This window comes from Papaver somniferum, chromosome 5 (assembly GCF_003573695.1).
Source record: "Papaver somniferum cultivar HN1 chromosome 5, ASM357369v1, whole genome shotgun sequence".
Lineage (NCBI taxonomy): Eukaryota > Viridiplantae > Streptophyta > Magnoliopsida > Ranunculales > Papaveraceae > Papaver > Papaver somniferum.
The window spans coordinates 172,879,601-172,902,798 of NC_039362.1; the positions used below are offsets into that span (position 1 = coordinate 172,879,601).

The 23,198-nt window shown below is 35.8% G+C and overlaps 3 protein-coding genes across 4 annotated transcripts; 2 read left to right on the forward strand and 1 right to left on the reverse strand.

The window, feature by feature from the left end:
* The first annotated feature begins 9,638 nt into the window (after positions 1-9,638).
* LOC113283677 (F-box protein At3g07870-like) lies at positions 9,639-12,907 on the forward strand. Of its 2 annotated transcripts, none has more exons than XM_026533005.1 (2): positions 9,639-10,934; positions 12,259-12,907. In XM_026533005.1, the coding sequence occupies exon 1, from the start codon at positions 9,758-9,760 to the stop codon at positions 10,718-10,720; it is 963 nt and encodes a 320-aa protein (XP_026388790.1). In that variant the 5' UTR covers positions 9,639-9,757; the 3' UTR covers positions 10,721-10,934; positions 12,259-12,907. The 2 variants fall into 2 exon arrangements, with proteins under 2 accessions (XP_026388790.1, XP_026388791.1); XM_026533006.1 differs by having other exon boundaries at positions 12,638-12,907.
* A 203-nt stretch (positions 12,908-13,110) lies between these two features.
* LOC113283678 (probable serine/threonine-protein kinase PBL1) lies at positions 13,111-16,468 on the reverse strand. The gene is made up of 5 exons (XM_026533007.1): positions 16,262-16,468; positions 15,197-15,855; positions 14,617-14,874; positions 14,388-14,507; positions 13,111-14,036 (listed from the first exon to the last, which is right to left on the reverse strand). The coding sequence occupies exons 2-5, from the start codon at positions 15,833-15,835 to the stop codon at positions 13,395-13,397; spliced, it is 1,659 nt and encodes a 552-aa protein (XP_026388792.1). The 5' UTR covers positions 15,836-15,855; positions 16,262-16,468; the 3' UTR covers positions 13,111-13,394.
* Positions 16,469-20,373: 3,905 nt separating this feature from the next.
* On the forward strand, positions 20,374-21,698 carry LOC113280082. The gene is made up of 2 exons (XM_026528729.1): positions 20,374-20,521; positions 20,842-21,698. Exons 1-2 carry the CDS (start codon positions 20,374-20,376, stop codon positions 21,696-21,698), a joined length of 1,005 nt encoding a protein of 334 aa, XP_026384514.1.
* Positions 21,699-23,198: the final 1,500 nt, after the last annotated feature.

Genomic DNA, 23,198 nt, shown 5'->3' on the forward strand with positions numbered 1-23,198 from the left:
TAACAAGGAATTGAGCCTTCAAACTTAAATTTGACTACAATAATCTTCATGAAATCAGTCTGGGTAATATGCAGTTGTCTTTGTTGATTCAGAATATATAAATAAGTTGGAAAGAGTTTTGGGGAATTCAGACTTGGCCAAGGGTTAAACTAGGGGTGTCAACGGGTCCGGGTCCTCCCGGGTATCACTAGACCCGGACCCGGACCCTACTTATAATGGTCGGGTCCGGTTCCTAACGGTTCCGGGTCCGTTTCCTAAACTTGTGTACCCAGAACCGGACCCGTTTAAATACCCGGGTACCCGTCGGTTCCGGGTACCCATTGGGTCTTAATAAAACTATTTAAAAAACCTCAAAAACTTAATATATTTCTCTTTTTGGCTTGGATTTAAGTAATTTTTATAAAAATTTATTATTATTTCTTATTAATGTACTAAATAAAGGTTAAATGTAAGAGAAAAAATTTAAATGAGTAAAATATCAAAGCTAAAACTAGAAAAAATACTTGTAATTTTGCTAAAAACATGAATAAAAGAATGAATAAACGGGTACCCGATACCCGCGGGTACCCAACGGGTATTACCCGTTTGGACCCGTTTAAATTCGGGTCCAATCGGGTAATTACCCGCCGGGTCCTAAGTAGCTAATGGATCCAACTTTAGGACCCGGAACCGGACCCAAATATACCGGGTCCGGTTCCGGGTCCGGGTAATGGGTACCCATTGACAGCCCTAGGTTAAACATGTTTGGTGGAAGTGTTTATCTGACAATGAACCTCCAGACATATATGGAACCTACGGAAGAAAGGCTTTTTAGGAAGTGCAGTTATGTAAGTCAGTTTGATGAAACTACAATGCATGCATTGTTCTCTTGCCCTTTCTCAAGAGAGGTCTGGAGGTTAATTAATGGAGGATCTATTGCCATTTCTGGAGCTCATAGAGTTGTTGCTGCAATGTTCGAAAACTGGATAAAGCAAGACAAACATCAATCAACTCAACCAGGGCGGTTAAACTTAGACATGATAGTCTAATGGACTATTTGGAACGAAATGTGTGAAGTTCATTTCCGAAATAAGAAGGCAGATCTAAAGGATGTGGACAGAAAGAAACTAGCTTTGCTAACTATATCAATAACATGAACTCAAAATAACAAGCACTGGGTTTGGTTGTCCAACACACTATACCACCAAGAATATATTAGAAACCACATGCATTTCCATTTTTTGTGATAAATTGTGATGCTTCATATGACATTACATAACAGGTGTTGCTCTACTTATTTTGCGTGATTCTGCAGGAAAGTGGTGGGGAAGCCCTGCAAAATGCTATGCGGAAGTTAAGAACTCAGAACAAAGAGAATGTCTAGATTATCTCGATGATGTCAACTGGAGTAAAAAATTGCAGCATACTCAAGTAGTCTTGGAAACTGATTTGCAAGGGATCGCAGATTACGTTAACAGTTCAGCACCAGTGATAACTTGGGATAATAAAGCCATTTTGTTAGATGCCATTGATTGCTTATAAACTGTCCCATATTGTGTTTGTCATTTTATTCCTATTGTAATAAACCTGTTGATGAATTAGCAAAATTCTGCAGAAAGTTTGGAGTCACTAGAGTATGGTTTGATAAACCTCGTAGTATAAGAGAATCTCCAATGAGATATTGTGATGCCCCTATTTTAGCGGATTAAGCTACTTTTTTTTAAAAATCATCTCCAATGGGAACCTGAAGGGAGAATGTGATATATCTACATTCTCTAGCCCATCCTCTTATTTCAGAGGATCACTTAGAGTATGTAAATCATCCATATCATCATTTAATTATGGATTTATGTTATCTAAAACAATCTAAATAATTTTTATGTTCTTGAATAATCCAAATAGTTTGTATGGTATTGAAAAATCCCTAATCTTTTGCTCTTCATATATATGATGTGAGTATTTTCTTAGCGAATATTTCTTCTTTAATGGGTTTTAACAATGAAAATAAGGAATAAGTTATTTTTTTATACAAAAAATATTTTAGAAGAGAGGAAACTTTCGAAGAAAAAAAGAAATTAATGATCGAGCGAACATTAATTTACTTAACGTTTAAAAAATCATTATTGTTTGTGTATATTTCTTTATTTTTAATCAAGAATGGAGGTTGTTATAAAGTGCGAAGGTTGTATCCCCACTTACATGGTTGGAGATTGAAAACGCGGGGGTACTACACCACACCCAATTTTTTCGTTCGACAATCTGTGTGGGCTAAACCTTAATAATATTCCGAGAGTAAAAACTCAATCAAAGAATAATACTAAACAGTATATCTCTTTATCTTTTAATAATCACAAACTTAAACAAATGTAGAAATTGAATCCGTAAGTCTGATTATTTGAAGAGAAGCTTGGAAGGAACCAACAACCAATATCCACGATCAATCAAAGTTTTATCCAACAAACAAGGTCGGATTTATCAACGATGATTGATTAACACACCACCTATGATATTTCAATTATAAAGATAAACAATATAATGCGAAAAAAAAGTAACACAAATACCAGAAATTTTGTTAACGAGGAAACCGAAAATGCATAAAAACCCCGGGACCTAGTCCAGAATAAACACACACTGATTATAAGTTGTTACACCAATTTCCTACTACCTATTCAAACTAGATGTAATACCTTCTTCAGATGTATTGAAGCACTTGTAGAACTCCTAGCAGAACACCAATTCTATTTATGAATTCTTCTCATAAAACTTCTAACATAACACAAGTTCTCTTTAGAATTTAATCTCGAAAATCTTATGGAAGGACAAGGTTCTCTTCAGAAGCACTATAAAAAATCTTCTATAAGAATGTTAGTTCTCTTTGGAAGATGCAACAACATGGTTGACACTTTCTAATATTTTGCTTTCATAAAAACACCAGTTTGATTTCCCTTTAGATGTGAATCAAGGTTTTGGAAATATTGTGTTTGTTTCGAACAACTACCAGATAAAACTAGAGATATAAAAAAAAACTTGTAGATTTGGGTTTCAACTTACAATCAGTATACGCACACACAAGGAGTCCATGAACTTGATTTTCGTAAGTGAACTTGGGCGATTCCCAAGTTAAGAAAACCCTAATAATTCTACAACAAGAAAAACTATAATAAATCTAGAGATATATTGTTTAAACCTTCTTATGGATTTTTACGAGATACCTTGATCGAAGTTTTCTTTCTAGTTCCGATTTCGACCAACTAATATCGGTATACGATCGAAAATTGAAATCTATAAAAACCTAGGGTTTATGATCAACAACTCTTGAATGGTCTTATATAAGAAGAGAAGACCTTAGAATAAACAAGAGGTGAAAAACCTAGATTACAAGTTTCATAACAATCACGAAGATTATTACTAACTCGGCTTTGCGATCCCCAAGGAAAGGACTTTTATCCCACTCGTGTTCACGAAAAACAGAAGACATGGAAAACAACCTTATGAACCTTACACCAATTTTTCTAAGGGATGAAAAATGTGGTGTTCACAAACCCTTTATTTATAGTGAACAAGGTAGCTCTAAAGCTAAGAAAGGGTAAGCTATTTTCCTTTTTCAAGATTCTCCTAATTTTGGGAGTCTTTCCTAAGTTACAATATTCTTGCATAAATAATTAAATAAGTATTTACCTTAGCATATGTTGTATTTATGTGAATAAATCACAATTTAACTTAGGAAAGAAATCTAAAACTTAGGAAGGTAATCAAATATGTTTTGAGTAATAGCCACCTTGCCTAGATAAGGAAACATCAAAAACTTGACTAAGAAAAGGCCTCTAGTCACGTATTTGCGCTCAAGTCCGTGAAACGTTTTAAACAGTTTGTGGCTTGTTTCCTAATAACGAACTGCAACAGTTACATCAACACTTATAAATATTCCTTTAATAAATCACTCATAACTTCATCTTTACTAGTATAACACGTACGCGCTATGCGCCTGCCGTTAAGTTTGTTCCGTAATTTTGTTGTTCTTGTGCAGCAGTCTACGGACAAAACCAATACTCGGCCAACGGTCAAAGTCAACACCAAGTGGAGAAAGCTCATTTCATACTCCTAGTGAAATCGCATGCGCGATGCGCCTGCAACAATTGATGCTCACAATCTTTTGACATCAACATCTTTGCATTTTCCATATCCATCAGTTCTTTGATAAATTATTGGTGTGACGTATGTGCTAACATGGGAAACAAAGATAGGTTTGACTATGTATATCTAAGATAATATGCGATGCCTGCTGTTCCGTGCCAGAACATGTGCTACGCATCTTCTGCCTAATCTTTAGCCTAACAGTTTCCTGAACTGTCATGTATCACCTTGATACCCAATAATCCCATATATATTCATAATTTTTCACATCTCACATACCATTTAAGAAAAACAGACTTTTTAAACTAACAACATACAACTGAAACAAAACAGGATTTATATTGCATGATCCTTTATATTTACACGAATAAAATGCTCCCTCGCATACATTGCGACGCTATGTAGGCTTTAAAAGACATTTTTATCCTCAATCTATCCAATGTAGATCTTCCAATTTACAAAAATAAGAAAAAAGGATTAAACACAGAAAACTTGTTCGAATTCCGCTGACCTTGAAATCCATTATCAATGAGTTTTAGAACTTCCGCAACGTATCACACTACAGAAACCAAATACACTGAAACCAAATATTGGAGAAAATTAGTTATTTAATAAATGATTTTTTGGTCTTGGTGCGGTTTGATCTCATGACCTAAGGGTCTAAGGATACTCACTCATTTTTGAGTGAATGAAATGGAACCTTTAGTCCCACATTGTGGAAAACTAAAGAGGTGCTCCACTATATTACCATGTTCTCATGGATATGTTGTAAAACAATGTGGGTGGAGAAGGTGGGGCGAAAAATACATGTTTCGACCCATGCCCATGCGCGTGTACCAAGCACCAAGTCCGTGTCTACTTGAAATTATTTTTTACAAGTTTTTAACTTGATAAATAATTTATTTAAGAGTTTTATTTATGGAAAAAATTCCTTTTTTGTGTTTAATTGTTTTACAAGAAACAAAACTCATTTTATAAGAAAAAACTTAAACCTAACTTGATTTGCAAGTTAATTTTCCTATAAATACAACTCGAAAATCTCTTTTCAAAACACACAAGCAGCGACCATCTCTAGGTCTACTTTTCTTCATCTTCTTGCTTTTATTTTCGTGCGGCGTTTTACTTCCATCCCCGTTGCTGAGTTTAAGAGTGGGTAACTTGTATTGTGCTAATACAAGTTATATCGGGCAGTCTTATCCTGGACACATCTTCGCACGTTGGGGTTTAGCATTACTTTAGAGTATACCCGCGAACTAATGTGTTAAGGACATCTTGTTGAACCTGTGATTCCGCCCTCATCAATTTGTTCGTGGTAGAGTTGTTTGATACGGTTCTTTATATTTATTGTTTGATAAATCTGACGTTTCTTTTATTGTTGCAAGACTCCAACACCAAATACACTTGAAACCAAAGCCTTGCGAGTACTGTACTGGAGACCCAAGACCCTCACCTGGATGATATTACACTGCAATAATAAAATTTCAGCGGGTGTCTCCCGTTGTATGGTTTATGGATAAAAGATCAAATTCAACATAGAACTACATGAGTTAATATAACCCAAACACAATTGCCAAGTTATTGAACCATACCGATTATCTAGAATTTCAAGTTAGTACCACCACCTCTAGAATCTGAAGTGCACACCTGAAAAGGCTAATTGTCTAGTTTACTCATATATAGTTATAACTGAAACAAACTATCATAGGTAACCGATAAGGAAAACACACAATTTTGTGAAAATTCAATGCATCAACAATATTTAAAATACTGGCCTGCAAACATAGAGGACTATTATCTTGTCTACAGATGCTTTTGCAGCAGCATATGAATTTGCATACGAATTCAAATTTTCAATCATATTCAATTATTATGGCGTGAAAACTTAATTAACAGAAAACTGTGGAGATTTCCCAGTACAATTCCAATTCCTGAAAACATATGAAGGAGAATTCATCATCTTTCAAGTTTCAACCCCCCTTACCGCAAATTCTTAGTCTTCGTCATTATTTATCATTTCCTCAATTCTCTCTTCATCTACAATCTCTACTAACGACCTAAAATTAAACCCAATTGGATCCTCCATTAACCTAAACTAATTCAATCTTCTTCACAATACGATTAGTTTCTTCTCGCTGAAAATGAGATGGAACTAATCATTTTAATTTTCTAACTAATCAACTCTAAAAAACGCCCTGCCTTTCCCACAACCAATTAAACCAAAATTAACAACAGAATATTAAAAAAAAAAACACTTAATTGCAAAATAGATTCCCCACTTATGTTGAAATGAGAAATCAAAATGAATACAAATTTTCTCACTAATGGGTTGATGATTGAAGAGAGATCGATCCAAATGCAAGGTTTTATTTTCCTTCCTCTGATTTCATTTGATTTTTCTTCTCGTTATTGATGAAATCGAACCACCCTAAGAAAAATCACCACCACCATCAATTAAAAATGTTATTGAAACACCCTAAGAACAATCACCACCATCATTTAAATCTTCGAAACTTCATCGTGAAGAAAAAATAGAGAAAAGAGAGAGACAGAAAACAACAAATACGTATTTTCCCCTTGATATTTTGAAATTCACCATAATGTAGTGAGGACACAGAGAAAAGATAAAAACACAGAAGGGTTAATTCGTCATTTAACTGTCAACCGGAGAAAACACCTCTTTTCTTTATATTAGTTAGATAACTCGGAATTGAGTGATTCTTAGCTCGTTGAATCCGTAAGCTCATTCATTATAACATGAGAACCTTTCCATGGATAAAGGTTATTGTCACAAAATTCGTGGCTCAAATAACCTCGAGTATCTATACATAAATTACATTTACCGCCATAGGAATTGTTCCATAGAGTGAGCATTTTTTCGATAGATTAGAAAGGTAGAATTGAACAAGAGTCAAAACTAAATCAATTACCACATACCTTTGTTGATGAAGTCCTCATTGATGTCTTTCTTCTAGTCTTCAATCTTCATTCTTCAAAGATAGCTTCAATTCTATTTCTTAGACCTAATCTAGTCTGAAGCTAACTTTAGTATACTAAATCAAGAATGCGTTTTGGCAACTAAATTTGACAAATATCTTGACATACCAATGCTAGTGGGTTCAACCGAGCAATGCTCTAACAGACACGATTTCGTTGAACTTCCTATAACCAAGGGAAAAATCAAGACATATCAGCAGAGAATGTTTTCTTTCGAAATTGCTAACAGCTTATTCTAACAACCGAATGACCGCATGGTGATGTGGCAACAAGTGGCAGTAGGAAAAATTTTATTTATCATCCACGTCGTTAAAGTTAATATTATTTCTCCTTTGATTCCCCTCTTCTCTTCATCTCCCGGTTACAAATTGCAGTAACAAAATCAAATCGCCATGATGTTCACGGGGTTTAACTACCAATAGACGATCAATGTTAGAGACAGGAAAAGAGATTTCTAGAGAGACATTGAATCATCTAAAAATAATTGAAAAAGTTATGGGTTGTAGAAATGTCTTCGAATTTGAAATTTAATCTTGATCATACTTACCATCATGATTGGTTTGAAATTTCTTATGGAATCTTCCATTGAAAAACAATAGAATTTCGAAAAAGAACAATCTTCCTCTTACTTGATAATTGAATTAAATCGTCTAAATATATGTTTATTGTGTTTGTCTATATATTGGATCTTATATCTACTTCCTAAATCAATCAAATTATTTCAAGATTATACCTTATACAAGGGCTTCTCAGCTTAGGGGGCATAAAAGAAAATTTCTGTCAAAAAACAAGATAAAAATTGTGTATCTGAATTTATTTGTTTTCTGATTTGACGACGTAGTTAAGAGATGAAACTTATTTTGCAACTTCAGCTACCACATCAGATTCGGCTGTTAACTAGCTGTTATTCAGCTGATCACCTAGCAAGATTGGTTTTCTTTGCACATCAGAATATGGAGGAGACGAATATCCCGTTAGAGATGCTCTAATAGAGAGTCATCTTTTACAAGACAATATAAACGCATTCAGTTAATATAGAATGCAAATTTGTGCACCCCACCAATACCGGGGTGCACGTTCCGACTGTCGTCATTGGCTCAAATTGCATTGTGTGGTTTTTTTTTTCCCTAAAATTATGGTAAAATTGTACAAATTCGCCCCAATAGAATTCATCTTTGGCATCAAAAAGAAAATGTTTGTTTACTCCTAAACCTTCATATGATTAAAAAAAAAGTAAATAAAAAAAAATGAACCGTTTCGTTTCATTTCTCAGCATTAAGCACCCACCCACCCATCCCCTCTCTCAAAATAAAAAATAAAAATAACAAGGCTGTTATAGGGGCGGCCGGCATGTTCTATTAGAGGGGCGGCAGTGTGATAGCAATGTCGTTCTAGGTGGTTAGGAGATGTCCTATAGGGGTGTAAAATGACTAGATTACCCTCCCAATTTTTTAACCTAAATCAAAGCTAAGTTGAAAATTTGTTTTCTTTCTTCTTCTCTTCTCCTCCTGCCATCAACCGTAACCTCCATTAAAACTCAAAATTTCATCGTCTTCGATTAGTCGACGATTCGAAAATTAACCAAGTATAGTGTAATGATTTATATGAGGTATGTTTTGAAAACCTAGTTACGATTTGGTTTATTTTGTTCGATTTAAGTTTAATTTCTATCAAAAATTAGGGTTTTAGATGAAAAATTGAAATTGATATTGAAATTTCTGGGTTTATGTGAGTTACGGTTGATTTTAACTCAATTACGAACCGTAATTGGAGATTTTGATGTTGTTACGGTTGGTAATAGTTCAATTATCAACCGTATGTTCTTATATCTGAGAATTTTCTTCAGTTACGGTTGGTAACCATTTTAGTTTACGAACCGTAACTCAGTTACGGTTGGTATCGAGCATTTGGTTACCAACCGTAACTGAGTTACGGTTCATATCGAGCATTTAGTTACCAACCGTAACTGGTTTTAAGATTGGGTTTTCTTCATATTTAACCAACTACGGTTGGTAGTTCATCTTTTACGAACCGTAATTTCGATTTACGGTTGGTTATGAGCAAAATTCCAACCGTAATTAGCTCTGAAAATGTAAAAAAAATGAATTTTTTACGTACTTTAGATAACTTTGAGCAACAAAAAGCTAGTTGGGACTAATTTAGAAGTATACCCGGTCATTTTCGGGTCCTGGTTCTTCATTTTGTTGGTTAATTTCTTCAATTGATTGAAATTGACCTTCTCCTCTAAAATTTTTTTTAACTTTAAATATCTGATTTTGGTTTTGATTTTGAGTTAATATAAGTTAAATTAATCATTAACACTAAACTTGATTATCATAACTAAACTAGGTTATTAATTATGAGGGTTAATTTGTCATTTTCAATTTTTTTTTTGGATAAGGGACACTAGAATTATCATGTAATTACCCTTTTTATCTTATTACAATGCCACCCCTCTAATAAACCATGCCGCCCTATAATAATAGGTAAATATGAACCGTTTCGTTTCATTTCTCAGCATTAAGCACTCACCCACCCCACGCATCCCCTCTCTCCTCCAGTCTCCAAAATCTCCTTTTCTTCTTGAAACCCTAAGTGCGTGCCTCTCTTCTTCTGCCATTAAGCCTTCTAATCATCTTAAAGGGTTACAATGGGGAACTTCAATATTCTTCCAGAAGAGATTCAGATAGAAATCATATCTCGTCTTCCAATTAAATCTGTTCTACAATGCAAATTGGTATCAAAGCCATGGAAAAATCTGCTTCAACATCCATCCTTCTCACAAATGCACTTCAATCATCATCATCTTGATTCTTCTTCTGGTAACTTAACTTGTTGTATTTTCTATTCTCGTCAACCATATGTTAATGAATTTTATTACAGTGAGTATGCTGAAAATTGTAATGAGGCACCCTCTAATAGAAGAACAAGGATGAATTTAGGCGCTCCATTTGAGAATAGTTCTATATTTGGTTCTTGCAATGGTTTAATTTGTTTCAGTAGAAGGTTTAGGAAAGGATTTCGTGAATGGGATTATGGACGTGCTTATATCTGCAATCCAAGCACCAGAGAGTATACTACCCTTCCAAATTATGGAGGAAAGTACCAGTGGAATGGATTTGGTTATAGTTCTATGACCAAAGAATACAAGGTTGTTAGGATATGTAAGTCTGGGGGAGACTCAAATGTTGGAATTGCTCAAGTATACACTCTTGGTAGTGGCAAGGGATGGAAAAATGCAGGAACGGTCGGCATCAATATGCAACGGATTTGTGCTGGTGTGTTTGTAAATGGAGCTCTTTATTGGGCGGGGAAAGACAAGGGAACTATTGTTGCTTTCCATTTGGATGATGAAAATTTTAGTGAACTTCCACCGCCACCACCTTGTTTGGCACAACCTGGTATTATTGATGCTAAACTAAGGGTTTTAGGTGGTTTTATAAGTGTTACTTATGAATACTGTTCCGGTGATTGTGACATATTGTTGCTGAAGAAGAATAAAGATAATAATGATTTTAGCTGGAGTAAAGAGTTTAGTTTCGACAGTCACATATCACGGCCATTTGAGTTTACCAAGAGTGGTAGGCTTCTGTTCTATGGTCAAAGTGTATAGTTATGATCCAAAAGCTTCATCTGCTGAAATGGATGTGAGCTTTGGCAAGCGTAATTTTCAAGCAATTCCTTACAAGAATACTTTCGTTTCATTAAAAGTGTTAGGAGAAATGGATACAAAAGCAATGGAGTCCTGTGAAAGAGCAAGTTCAAGCGAGGAGACAAGCAACAATGATAAACTGAAAAAGCCGCAAAGGAAAGTAATAGATCTCTAGGTAAGTGTAATGGTAACTACCTTCATTGAAAATTTTCAGCATTTTGAGATTAGATAACAAGCCAGCTTTTCTGAATTTAATCAATAGACAATTTGTGCTGCTATAATGTCATGTCTGAATTCCTCTTATAGCTTTGTATTGTTATGTTTATTGCGTAACTAATTTGTGATTTTGTCTTAATGGAGAATGTAATGTGAACTTTGCTTAACTTATTTACCTTTATAAGAGATTGAAATTAGAGTCTTGAGTAGTATGTGCTGGAAATATCATGGGAAACGAATAGCTATTCCCATTAGTCCTAGGCTCATATCCTTCTAGAATGTCTATTCGGTTCTCAGTTCTGAGCTGGTATTCCTTTATTGCTGTCATTTTGGAGATTTTGTGTGTGTGTGTGTGTGATTTTAAGTTGCTGAATTTGTTCAACCTACAAAAACAAGTTCGTTGGATAGGAATCAACAGAAAAATTGTTTTCATTAGTCAGTAAATGTACAAAGAAAGAGAAAGAAACTTTCACTATGTACATTGTAAGCCGTTTAGATGAGAGTGAACATACTTAAGACCTAATTTTGTATGCCTGCTTGGTGCAGTGATAACCATTGGGTTCAGCTGCTAACGCACACTCTGCCAACATTAGCATCTATGACAAAGATTATGTTGGCATCCGTTTTTGGTGGAATGAGTTCACCCAGTAAACTTCCCTTTTCTAGTCTAAATGATTTACTGTTCTGAGGTTTGACAGATTGCTCATGAGTGAACACTATTCAATTCAACTTCCCTCACCTGCCTGGGTCTTTTAGTTTTCTGAGGAGATCACCTTGGTCTTAAATACATTATCAAGTAGGAAAAGTAGAAATGCACTTAGGATTTTATGGGTTATCCACTGTGTGCCATCATTTTATGGGTATATTGCTGACTTATGCTAAAATTTAGGCTTATAGATCTCAAACCATTTGCACTTTAGAGAAAAAGAAATGATGCAGCTCTATGTTATTTGGATTTCTTTTGCTTTATTGAAGTGACTATGTTTCAGTAGGAGAATGTTGTACATGTTAACTGATATATATCATTTATGCAGTAAAGAATGGAAGTTTCCTCGGTGTTGCTAAGGTACTAATTCATTTAGTTATGTGTATCATTAGGACTAGCAGGGGCTTATGAGAAAGATAAGCAGTGCAGCTCTCATTAGGTGTTGCGTATCTATTTTAAAGATATTTGTAAATGGACCTTCTTTAACATCAGTAAGCTGGTCCAAATCTCAAAGTGTTATGCATCCTGAACCAACATTTTCTTATGCTTCTTTCTGCTGTCCGGGATTCAATTGCAGGCTACTGCGCTTACTTCCTCATGACCAAAGAGCAAAAGTTATTCTTTCATCTTCAAGTTCTGGTGATGCAGAGCTGGGAAATATATCGAATGAGAGAGACAGAGTTTCATGACTGAAGTTTATATTTTTTTTATCTGAATTCACTTTTTTTAAGGCACTTTCGTTGAAAGAAGTTCTATTGGCTTATTTACAGGAACCAAGTCAATGAAATCCTTTACTTCCCTCTTTAGGATCCAGGCAATAACCAAGGCCAGTCTGTAGCTTGTTGTTAGATATCATGGGAAATGTTCTTGGAAATAGAATGCTCATAATTTATTTGTACTTAGAAGCTCCAGGAAATCATCCCAGCTTGTAGCCTTAATGGCCTTTGATGGTGCAGGTGAATGCGCTATTGCAGAGAATGCTGTATGTTTGTGCTCCGACTCTAAAGCTGTAATTGTGGCTTTTTGCACTGGTAAAATTCCTCTGGCAGTACAGTCCAGATGGTTGAGGATTGTCAGAAGTGTTAGAAGCACTGAGTTAAGGTTGTATGGTAATAAAGCTTTTTGCTCTTGTTTTTTTTTGCTTAAATCTGGTTTAGCCTTGGTATTGTCTGGGCTGAACCCTTTAGTAATCTTTGAAAAATACTCTGAAAGCAAAAGAAATTGCAATTTTAGCAAGACAACAGCATCAGCAAAGATTGTGGGTTAAAGTAAAAAAATTCAGATTTTTTTGATCTCTGTCTAGCTCAAAGGGTAGTGAACAAGCAAATGATCAACTCCTGCGATACGTCCAACCCTTAGACCAGACTTTCGACTAGCAGGAGGAAAATTGCAATGAGCCATCATACTCGCATAACACAGAAGAATAGTATAGAACAATTAGATATATTATTAAGTATATAAAATGTCATTAGTAGTATTTGGATTCAATGGTAGAGAAAACTAACTGAACCCATTTAAAACCTCGCTCTCTGCTAACACTCCTGTTATAATATCTACAAAGGCTCATTCCCCCCCTGCTAAGCATCTACCTAATGGGGATGTAAGGGAGGATGAAGAAGAACCACAACTCTTTTTATCTTTTTTCTATACATACCATGTCAAGATCAAAACCCGGTAAAGAAAAGAACAAAAAAAATCGAAAAGTATTAACAATCAGTACCCTACTAGCCCATCTTTGAGCAGAAATCTTGAGGAGGTGGATTTCCGTGTTACTGTTTCCCGTATTTCGTTGCCATCCAATGTGCTGGTTGACGTGCTAGGCCGTGAAGGAAGTAATAGGGGGACAAAAGGCTGACCAGATGGAGAAACAGGTAGCCTGGTTCTTGATGGTGGCGAAGGTGAGAAATTTAATCGTGGTGCTGGGTGAACGATCCCGTTGAGACTTGGAGATCTTGACATGTATTTTCCAGCAATTTTCGCAGGTTCTTGAAGAGGAAATCTGCAGGAATACTTCATGTCTTGTATGTTTTTTAGAGACTCGAGAATAGTTCTCATGGTGGGTCTTTCAGAGGGTTCCTTCTGGAGGCATTTGAGAGCAATGTCTGCAACTGTTCGGGCCGCTTTAGGAGGAAAACGACCTTTTAGACGCGGATCCATGACCAATGATAACCTGCAATCATCAGCTAGGAAAGGCCGGCTCCATTTAACCAAGTTCCTTTCTTCCTTGGGGTGTCTACAGTCAAGATTCTTCCTACCAGTGAGTAACTCAAGCAGAACAAGGCCGAAGCTCCATACATTGCTCTTTGGGGTGAGTACTCCTCTTTCTAATGTCTCCTCTGGAAGATTTGCAACTGCCTGAACAGGGGAAAACGCGTGTTAAGAGATTTCGTAAAAATCAAAAGATATTTGGCAGTTATTTGGAGAGCCTTAAAGATGATTTTGTTAACAAGTGGTAAAAACAAAGAGGTGGCGTGGGGGAATCGGACTATCTAATGATCACATAACCACCTCAACTTCTTCACATTCATTGGTCGTAAAAGACATGAAGTCTTTTCAGCCAGGACAATGAAACAATGCCAAATAATTGGATAGTTGTAATAAGTATAGAAAGTTCAATAGCAGAAAAAAAAATGAAGTGCAATAATACATTATGCTGAAATAATCAAGGAATTGGTAAGAGAATCGCTTCATAAATTCATGACTTACTGGGGAAGTATTTGATATTTCTGCTTCTGGATTGCGAGTAACACAACCATAGCCCGAAAGCTTTGCACTGAAGTCTTTGTCTACCTGTATGTTTGCAGTTGAGAACTCTGTGTACATTGCCTGCATACACAGCATAAGCATCTAGCAAGTCAGTCAAAGGAAAAGCAAGGGATAAAAAGATAAAGCTCCATCGGACTTGCAAAATTTGTACGATTATGTCCAAAATTACCTGGAAAGGTCCTTCTTCATGTAAGAAAGCAAGACCTTGTGCAGCACAAAGAGCCACTTTCATCCTAGTACACCAATCGATGGGTGGCCCATCAGATTTACCATATAAAAGCAAATCTAAGCTCCCGTGGAAGAGTCTCTCATAGACCAACATCCTTTGGTCTGAGCCCTCACGTGCATGGAAACCAATCAATTTACAGAGCTGGGGATGTTGCAAAGAAGAGATTGTGTTGACCTCGCTAATGAATTCTTTAAGACCCTGCAAGAACATACATGAGCTGAGAATCCACTCTGAACCCTATGCAGTTGTGCTGCCACAAGTGCAACCCAAAAACTTAAGAGATTCTATTACTGCAAGGACCATGCTCTAACCAACCGAAAAAATTACCCCTGTGGGTTGGCTTACAAGGGAACCGTATGCAAGAGTCAGCATAATCACACTCACCCATGGCATACTTAACCGATGTGAGGTTACATATTTCTAACCGCTAATAACGGCTAATTTCACCAGGGCAGAACCTCAGTTCTATGTCGCAGTTAATAATATACAGCAGTGGTACATGGAGCTAGGGTAAACATACCTGAGTGGATGGGAGAAGGCGAGTAACAGTAGCCTCCATCCTCTTGGAACTGGTTGAATCATCACCAAATGAAGCTTTATACATTACAGCCGAAAGACCTTCGGACATGCACCGATCCGCCGAGAATTGCTGGCAAGCACTTGATAACTCCTCATAAGAAAAGTTCTTTAGCCCTCCTCCTGACGGTGGCAATGGCAACGGACCACTAAAATCCGCCGGTTGTTTAAAACTTCCCAAATTCTTCAATACACTCTGCGGCGACGGCAAAGGAAGTGGTTGTGGTGATGGCGACCGATACTCCCTACTCAAATACCTAAACGAACCAGAATCATCCCCTCGTTCGTCAAAATCAGCCGAATAGAACATAGTATCCCTTTCCGCCGCCTCATTTAAACTCGACGGAGCAGATAATGTCCTACTCCTACCAGTTATTAAATTACCAACAGGTTGTTGCTGTACCACTCCTCCTCTACTCTTAAAACTCGACGGAGCCGATTGTAATGACCGGCGACCGCTAACGTTGTGTGGTTCAGGGAGTACCGACGATGATGGTGTAGATGTACTCTCCTGTTTAATAGATACCTCCGGCCGTTTTGATTTCTTCTTTTTACCTCTTTTCAACACTGTAAAACACCCCATTACCACAAATTTTCTCCTTTCTGCAACAACGAATATTGAATTTAATTGAAATGAATTTCTCCAAAATTCTGTAAAATTTTACACGAAATGAAATGAATTTGTTGATTGTTTGTGTGTTTGAAATGAAACCCAGGAGATGAAACCCATGAATTAATGAAAGGAGTCAAACATGGAATTCAACACGCTTTAAAGTTAGTTAGGATCAGTTTTTGTTTTTCTCAAATTACACACAAAAACAAACAAGTTTGACCCGTAAACCCAGAAATGAAGACCCATAAAGTAATCATTAAAAATCCGAACTTTGATGATGATGAATTGGTGATGATCAATTATCAAACACAGAAAACAAGAGATACAGAATCCGAGAATCAAGGAAATGAAATCTAAGAAGCAAGAATCTATAAAGATTTGATGGTACTTACTAACCTTAAAATAGAATCTTCAAGCCGGAAAATCTGTTGAAATACTCCTCTGGATGATGAATCTAAGGTGAATTTGGATGATGAATTGAAAAAATTGAGCTGAATGTGTGTGGAGGAGGAGATACATAAACCCTAAGTTAGAGAGAAGAAGAATTGAAGATTTACAGATAAGATGAAGAATTTAGAATTTGGAGAGAGGCAACAGTCAAACCTTCTCCGGTTTTTTATTGGAGGATTCATTCCCATTGTTACATCATTTTTTTCTGTTTATTCGAAGATTACAAACATACCCCTATTACTAATTTTGGGTGTTTAACAAAAAAAAATATTTATTCCTTTTATTTTAATTCTCTGGACGCAAGAACTATATAATAGATTTTTTGGAGTCTAATTCTGTGTACACTGTTTCGAATTGTATTTATTGGACTTCTTCATATAATTTTTGGAAACTATCAAATCGTTCCGCGTGTTTATAATTTTTTTTTCTACATGGTTAGGAAAATCCTTAAATCAAATAAGGAACTAGAAAGTTTGTGATTATTTTTAAAGGGTGTAAACAAAATTAGAATTGGTTGATTAGTTAACATTATTGCCAAACTTTGTAGGGTTTTTATTTTTGATAATAACAAAATTCGAACTTAATCTGCGGTTTTTCACGTCTCTTGGAGGACTTTGACTAATCTCGAGACATAAAATGAGTATCTATTAAGGAAAATCGAGTCTCCACTTATCGATTTGTGAGGCGAGTTTTGCTTGGTCAACTTCGTGATGGTTATACGTAAAATGAGTCATTTGTCCAAATATTTTTAAATCACAGTTCAAATGGACGAGTAAAAAATAGTTTGGGTGAAATGACCAAAAAAAAATAATAAATTTCATCCTAGTTTAAATTTAAAAAATAGCACTGGATACATCATGTGTAAATTAAAAATAAAAAAAAATATTTGAAAATGTGCACGATGAAACTGGTTACATCCTGCCTATTTTTACATTTTTTGTCCATTTACCCAGGAATTGTTTATTTTGGTCTTTTTAACCAATTTTATGATGGTTATAATAGAAACTTTTGTATAGATTGTAATTTGTTTCATTTTTTTCAATAATCTGGACCATTTAACTAAATATAAAATATAATAAAAAAACGAGATAATGTTGAAACACTTTACCTTAAAAAGAAAATGAAAATTTGAAGTTTGAATTTGTATACACTTTTTCTCTCGTGTAAAGATTTTGTCTATATATATTTACATAATTATTCGAATTAAATAAAATTCTAAAAATGAAAGACATCTGAAATTTATGAGAGTGCATAAACTTAATTTAGCGTGCGATTCAGTACAAAGGGTTTTCTTGGACTGAATTCGTGATAGAAAAAAAATATTATTTATTAAACTTTATAATAAAAAAATCAACATAATAAAATCAAAGGGTGTTTTTGGAAGAAATGTTTGGTAAACAAAGTAGCAATGAAGTACTGGTACTTTGTCCAAGTTTGGAAAATTTTAGTCAAACGTTGAAATCAATATTAAAACATTCATACTACTTTTATATTAGTCAATGAGACTTTATGATATGGATAGGTTCTTGACTGATTTTTAATCATTGGATGGTATTTTAAGATTCAGACGTGGACGGTATTGATAATATCTTGAGCACCGCGACAAACATAAAAGCACCACGCATTGGTAGACGAGGTGATAAGAGTTGGAAAAAGGGAAATACCGAGGTTAGACCATTATCCAAGATAAACAAAGAATAAATAGTGCATATGCTGATATGCTTCTACATTTATGAAGTTAGATTTTTCTTCTTACTAGTTAAGAATTTTGTGGGCGAACTTAGATTATTGGTATCATATTTGATTTTTTTTTAATCATATATTCTCTCCTTTCAAGTCCTAAATTAGATGAAGGTTTTCATATTTTCTCCCTAAATCTTTCTGATTTGTCCATGTTTTGTAATCATATATAAACATAAAGTATAATATAAGTTTAATTTCCCAAATGAAACTTTTAAATAATCCACTAATTTCCAAATCCACACTAAAATCTAGAAATTAAAAATTTAAATCATATAATATTCATCTTAAAATTTTTTGAAGACTTACTTGATTAATTTGTAACATTGTTGAATTGAATTAGTTTTCTTTAGTACTGTAATATAGTGACATTCGGAATTTTGTAGAATGTTCAGTTACTCGATTGATAAACATCAAACACTTTTGATGTGGATCGTTTTTTCCCAATGAATAAGCGTTGGGCGAAAAAAAAGTTAAGATGAGAAAGAATAAATAGTGTGTTCACTTGTGGAATTTTGAAGTTGGATTTATTTTTTTTATCGGTAAAATTTTTTATGTTAGTGAACTCATATTATTGGTATCATAATTCAAAGATTTAACATTATGCTACAGTGACATAATTATACACAAAATTGGTCAAAAAGACCAAAACACAAAATTCCTGGGTCATATAGATTCTTAGCTTTTGATACTGTTTATATAGCCAAAAATCAGAACTATTCTGTTTATATAGCCAATTTGGATATTTGGCCCAGGAAAATTTAAAAAAAAATGTCTCTTACCTAAAATACCCCCTAACCTTTTAAACCCTTCTTTTCAAAGAGAATTTATTTCTCTTCCCTTCCCGCAGAGCTCTGCAGGACCTCCTCTTCCCTTCCCGCAGATCTCTGCAGAAATCGGCAATTCAGAGCTCGTTTTTTTTTCTTCAGATCTCGTTTATCAATCATGATGATTAGCGATTGTTTAATACGTTTGTAGAATCCAAGTTTCATCTAATCGAAGTTTCATCAATCGGAGCTCTGCTGCTAATTTGTTTACATATTATCAATTGAATACATCCAGATTCAGAAGATTTGTTTTTATATATTCCTTTTGAAGATGGATCGTCATTTTCTCTGTGTAGTTATCCGGGGTACCGATGCGTGTCCATACCAAGTTACTACGAAGTCAACAGTTGATGAGTTGAAGGCGCATGTATGTTCTTATTGGAATAGCATTTTACCGGACTCAATTCAGTTTGTATTTGACTATGAGGGGAGAAGCAATGTTGTTGACAGTGATGTGAAGCTCTGTTCTTTCTTGTCATTGTGTATTGTTAACCAGTTGTCTTTCTTGGAGCTTCGTTTATTTGAACGTGTTCCTCTTCGTGCTCCTGATTTTGTTCGTGAACCTACTACGAGCGAGTTTCGTTTAACACCATACCCTAGTAGAGATCTGTTGGTTAATCCTTGTCATCTTTCGAGCAGCAGTAGAATGAGCGATTTTCGTTTAGCACCAGAGCCTAGTAGAGATCAGTTGGTTAATCCTTGTCATCTTCCGAGCAGCAGTAGAATGAGCGAGTTTTGTTTAGCACCATACCCTAGCAGAGCTCAATTGGTTAATCCTTGTCATCTTCCGAGCAGCAGTAGAATGAGCGAGTTTCGTTTAGCACCAGACCCTAGCAGAGCTCAGTTGGTTAGTCCTTGTCATCTTCCGAGCAGCAGTAGAATGAGCGAGTTTCTTTTAACACCAGACCCTAGCAGAGCTCAATCGGTTAATCCTTGTCATCTTCCGAGCAGCAGTAAAGTTACTCCTACACCTACAATGACGGAGTTGCTTTTAGATCAGTCACCTATTCCTTCCTCTCAAGAGCTTGTTTCGTCTCAAGATATCCCCATGTCTCAAGAACGTACATACAATGGAAAGTTGGCAATTAAAAGACCTTGCAAGGCGGCTGAATGGGAGTTTATTATAAAAGGTGTTGGTCAAGATTTTTATGGAGGACGATATGAAGATCATCTTGTTGTTGAAAAATATAACCATTTTTTTGGTCGCAGGGTGAGAGTCGTCAAGAGCAAGAACGATATACGGTGGAATGTTATTACAAGGAGAAATTGGAATGCGACTGGATGTTCCATGCAGCTCCCAAGACTTCCAATGTGAAGGGTCATTATTCCTCAAGACCTATAACGGGGAACATAAATGTTGTGCTGGTTATAATGATGGAACAAAGGCTGATCCGGTTACGCGCGAACTTATCAAGAGTTTGATATTTGAGCAGATTGAACAGAATCCCAACAAGAAATCCAGGGATATTGTTAGAGAACTCAAAAGTGATTATGGGTGCCGGGAAAGAATTAAGTTTCAAGGAATTGTATGGCGAGGACACTAAATCATACACTGACTTGAGATGGTGGTGTGAAGCCGTGAAGAAACACGATCCAGGTAGTATGGCTGATTTAGTTGTTGAAGGTGGCGAGTTTAAGAGTTTGTTCTTAGCCTTCGATGCTTGCATCTCTGGTTTCGAATATTGTCGCCCGGTACTGTTCTTGGATGCAACTTTCCTAACTTGAAAATTTAGGGGTTGTCATATGGCGGCTACCGGGAAGGATGCGAATAATGGTACGTCTTCTTTTATTTTTGATGTCATAAAAAAAAATTTATCTCAGATTATCGCTGGATGAAACCGGTTTCATCCTTAACTGGTGAAGTCAGACTAGAGAATAAAACTGGTTTCATTCTGTACAATAGCAGTTTCAGTCAGTTTGATATGATTTTTTCTTTTTGTGTTTATTTTGTTTCTGTAGGAATACTTACCCTGGCATATGGTATCGTATCAGCTGAAACTGTTGAGAATTGTCATTGGTTCTTGAAGAAACTAGAATCTATCTTGGGTCCTCGTGTACTAACTTTTATTTCGGATCACCATGAGGGTTTGATCCAAGGGATTCGTGATGTTTTCCCAACTTTCTATCATGTTTGGTGTTACCAGCATTTGAAGAATAATGTCCGTAGTAAGACCAACAAGAAAAAGGGAGAGCATTGTGCTGCGATGGGTTTGTTCAAAGAATGTTTCTATTCATCGACTCATGAAGGCTTTGATCAGGGTATGCAAAAGTTGAAGGATATGGGATGTGATGGTCTTCACAAATTCTTGAGTGAGATTCCAGTGGAATGTTGGTCCAATGCACATTGTCTGGGCTGTCGTTACGACGACATGTGTTCAAACATTGCAGAGTCCTTCAACTCTTGGATCAAGGAAGAAAAAGGTATGCCTATTGCAATACTTGTTAACTGGATCAGACTTAAAATTATGGAACAGATGAGTGCAAGGAAGAGGAAGGGGGCGACGTATAAAGGATTCATTTGTCCCAGGCTAGAGAAAAAAGTGTTGGCTTCCATTCGTGTTGGTGTCCAGTGGATAATAACCAAGTCTGGTGACATGGAGTGGGAAGTTTTTGATGGAAAGCACACGCATGCTGTTAATATTGCGAGGTTTCAGTACAGCTGTAGGGTTTGGTTTACTGAGAAGTTCCCTTGCGATCACGCTATTGCGTGTATGCATTCAAATAACATCAATGTTTACGAGTACATTAATCTGTATTTCAGCATTGCTAGATTCCGTGCTTCGTATGATCGTCCTATCAAGCCCATTCCTGATTAAGACAAGCCTATTGATGTTGCTACTGGAGATCTCGTGAACCCACCAACTGTCGTAGGAAAAAAACATGGTAGACCGAAGAAGAAGCGGATTCCTAACACGGGTAGTGCAAGTTTCAAGAGACCAATTACGTGCGGTAACTTCCATACTCAGGCACATCATAACAAGACGACGTGTCCTCATCCTCCTGCGGAAAAGCACGTTAATTTCCCAAATGAAACTTTTAAATAATCCACTAATTTCCAAATCCACACTAAAATCTAGAAATTAAAAATTTTAATCATACAATATTCATCTTAATAATTTTTGAAGACTTACTTGATTAATTTGTAACATTGTTGAATTGGATTAGTTTTCTTTAGTACTGTAATATAGTGACATTCGGAATTTTGTAGAATGTTCAGTTACTCGATTGATAAACATCAAACACTTTTGATGTGGATCGTTTTTTCCCAATGAATAAGCGTTGGGCGAAAAAAAAGTTAAGATGAGAAAGAATAAATAGTGTGTTCACTTGTGGAATTTTGAAGTTGGATTTATTTTTTTTATCGGTAAAATTTTTTATGTTAGTGAACTCATATTATTGGTATCATAATTCAAAGATTTAACATTATGCTACAGTGACATAATTATACACAAAATTGGTCAAAAAGACCAAAACACAAAATTCCTGGGTCATATAGATTCTTAGCTTTTGATACTGTTTATATAGCCAAAAATCAGAACTATTCTGTTTATATAGCCAATTTGGATATTTGGCCCAGGAAAATTTAAAAAAAAATGTCTCTTACCTAAAATACCCCCTAACCTTTTAAACCCTTCTTTTCAAAGAGAATTTATTTCTCTTCCCTTCCCGCAGAGCTCTGCAGGACCTCCTCTTCCCTTCCCGCAGATCTCTGCAGAAATCGGCAATTCAGAGCTCGTTTTTTTTTCTTCAGATCTCGTTTATCAATCATGATGATTAGCGATTGTTTAATACGTTTGTAGAATCCAAGTTTCATCTAATCGAAGTTTCATCAATCGGAGCTCTGCTGCTAATTTGTTTACATATTATCAATTGAATACATCCAGATTCAGAAGATTTGTTTTTATATATTCCTTTTGAAGATGGATCGTCATTTTCTCTGTGTAGTTATCCGGGGTACCGATGCGTGTCCATACCAAGTTACTACGAAGTCAACAGTTGATGAGTTGAAGGCGCATGTATGTTCTTATTGGAATAGCATTTTACCGGACTCAATTCAGTTTGTATTTGACTATGAGGGGAGAAGCAATGTTGTTGACAGTGATGTGAAGCTCTGTTCTTTCTTGTCATTGTGTATTGTTAACCAGTTGTCTTTCTTGGAGCTTCGTTTATTTGAACGTGTTCCTCTTCGTGCTCCTGATTTTGTTCGTGAACCTACTACGAGCGAGTTTCGTTTAACACCATACCCTAGTAGAGATCTGTTGGTTAATCCTTGTCATCTTTCGAGCAGCAGTAGAATGAGCGATTTTCGTTTAGCA

Excerpts from the sequence above, each read along its gene's own strand:
- LOC113280082 (XM_026528729.1), top strand. The coding sequence starts at position 20,374 with ATGGGTGCCGGGAAAGAATTAAGTTTCAAGGAATTGTATGGCGAGGAC. Across the intron at positions 20,522-20,841 it reads TGAAGGTGGCGAGTTTAAGA|GAATACTTACCCTGGCATAT; the intron begins GTTTGTTCTTAG and ends TTGTTTCTGTAG.
- LOC113283677 (XM_026533005.1), top strand. The coding sequence starts at position 9,758 with ATGGGGAACTTCAATATTCTTCCAGAAGAGATTCAGATAGAAATCATA.
- LOC113283678 (XM_026533007.1), bottom strand. The coding sequence starts at position 15,835 with ATGGGGTGTTTTACAGTGTTGAAAAGAGGTAAAAAGAAGAAATCAAAA. Across the intron at positions 14,508-14,616 it reads ATGAAGAAGGACCTTTCCAG|GCAATGTACACAGAGTTCTC; the intron begins GTAATTTTGGAC and ends CTGTGTATGCAG. Across the intron at positions 14,037-14,387 it reads AAATATCAAATACTTCCCCA|GCAGTTGCAAATCTTCCAGA; the intron begins GTAAGTCATGAA and ends TCCCCTGTTCAG.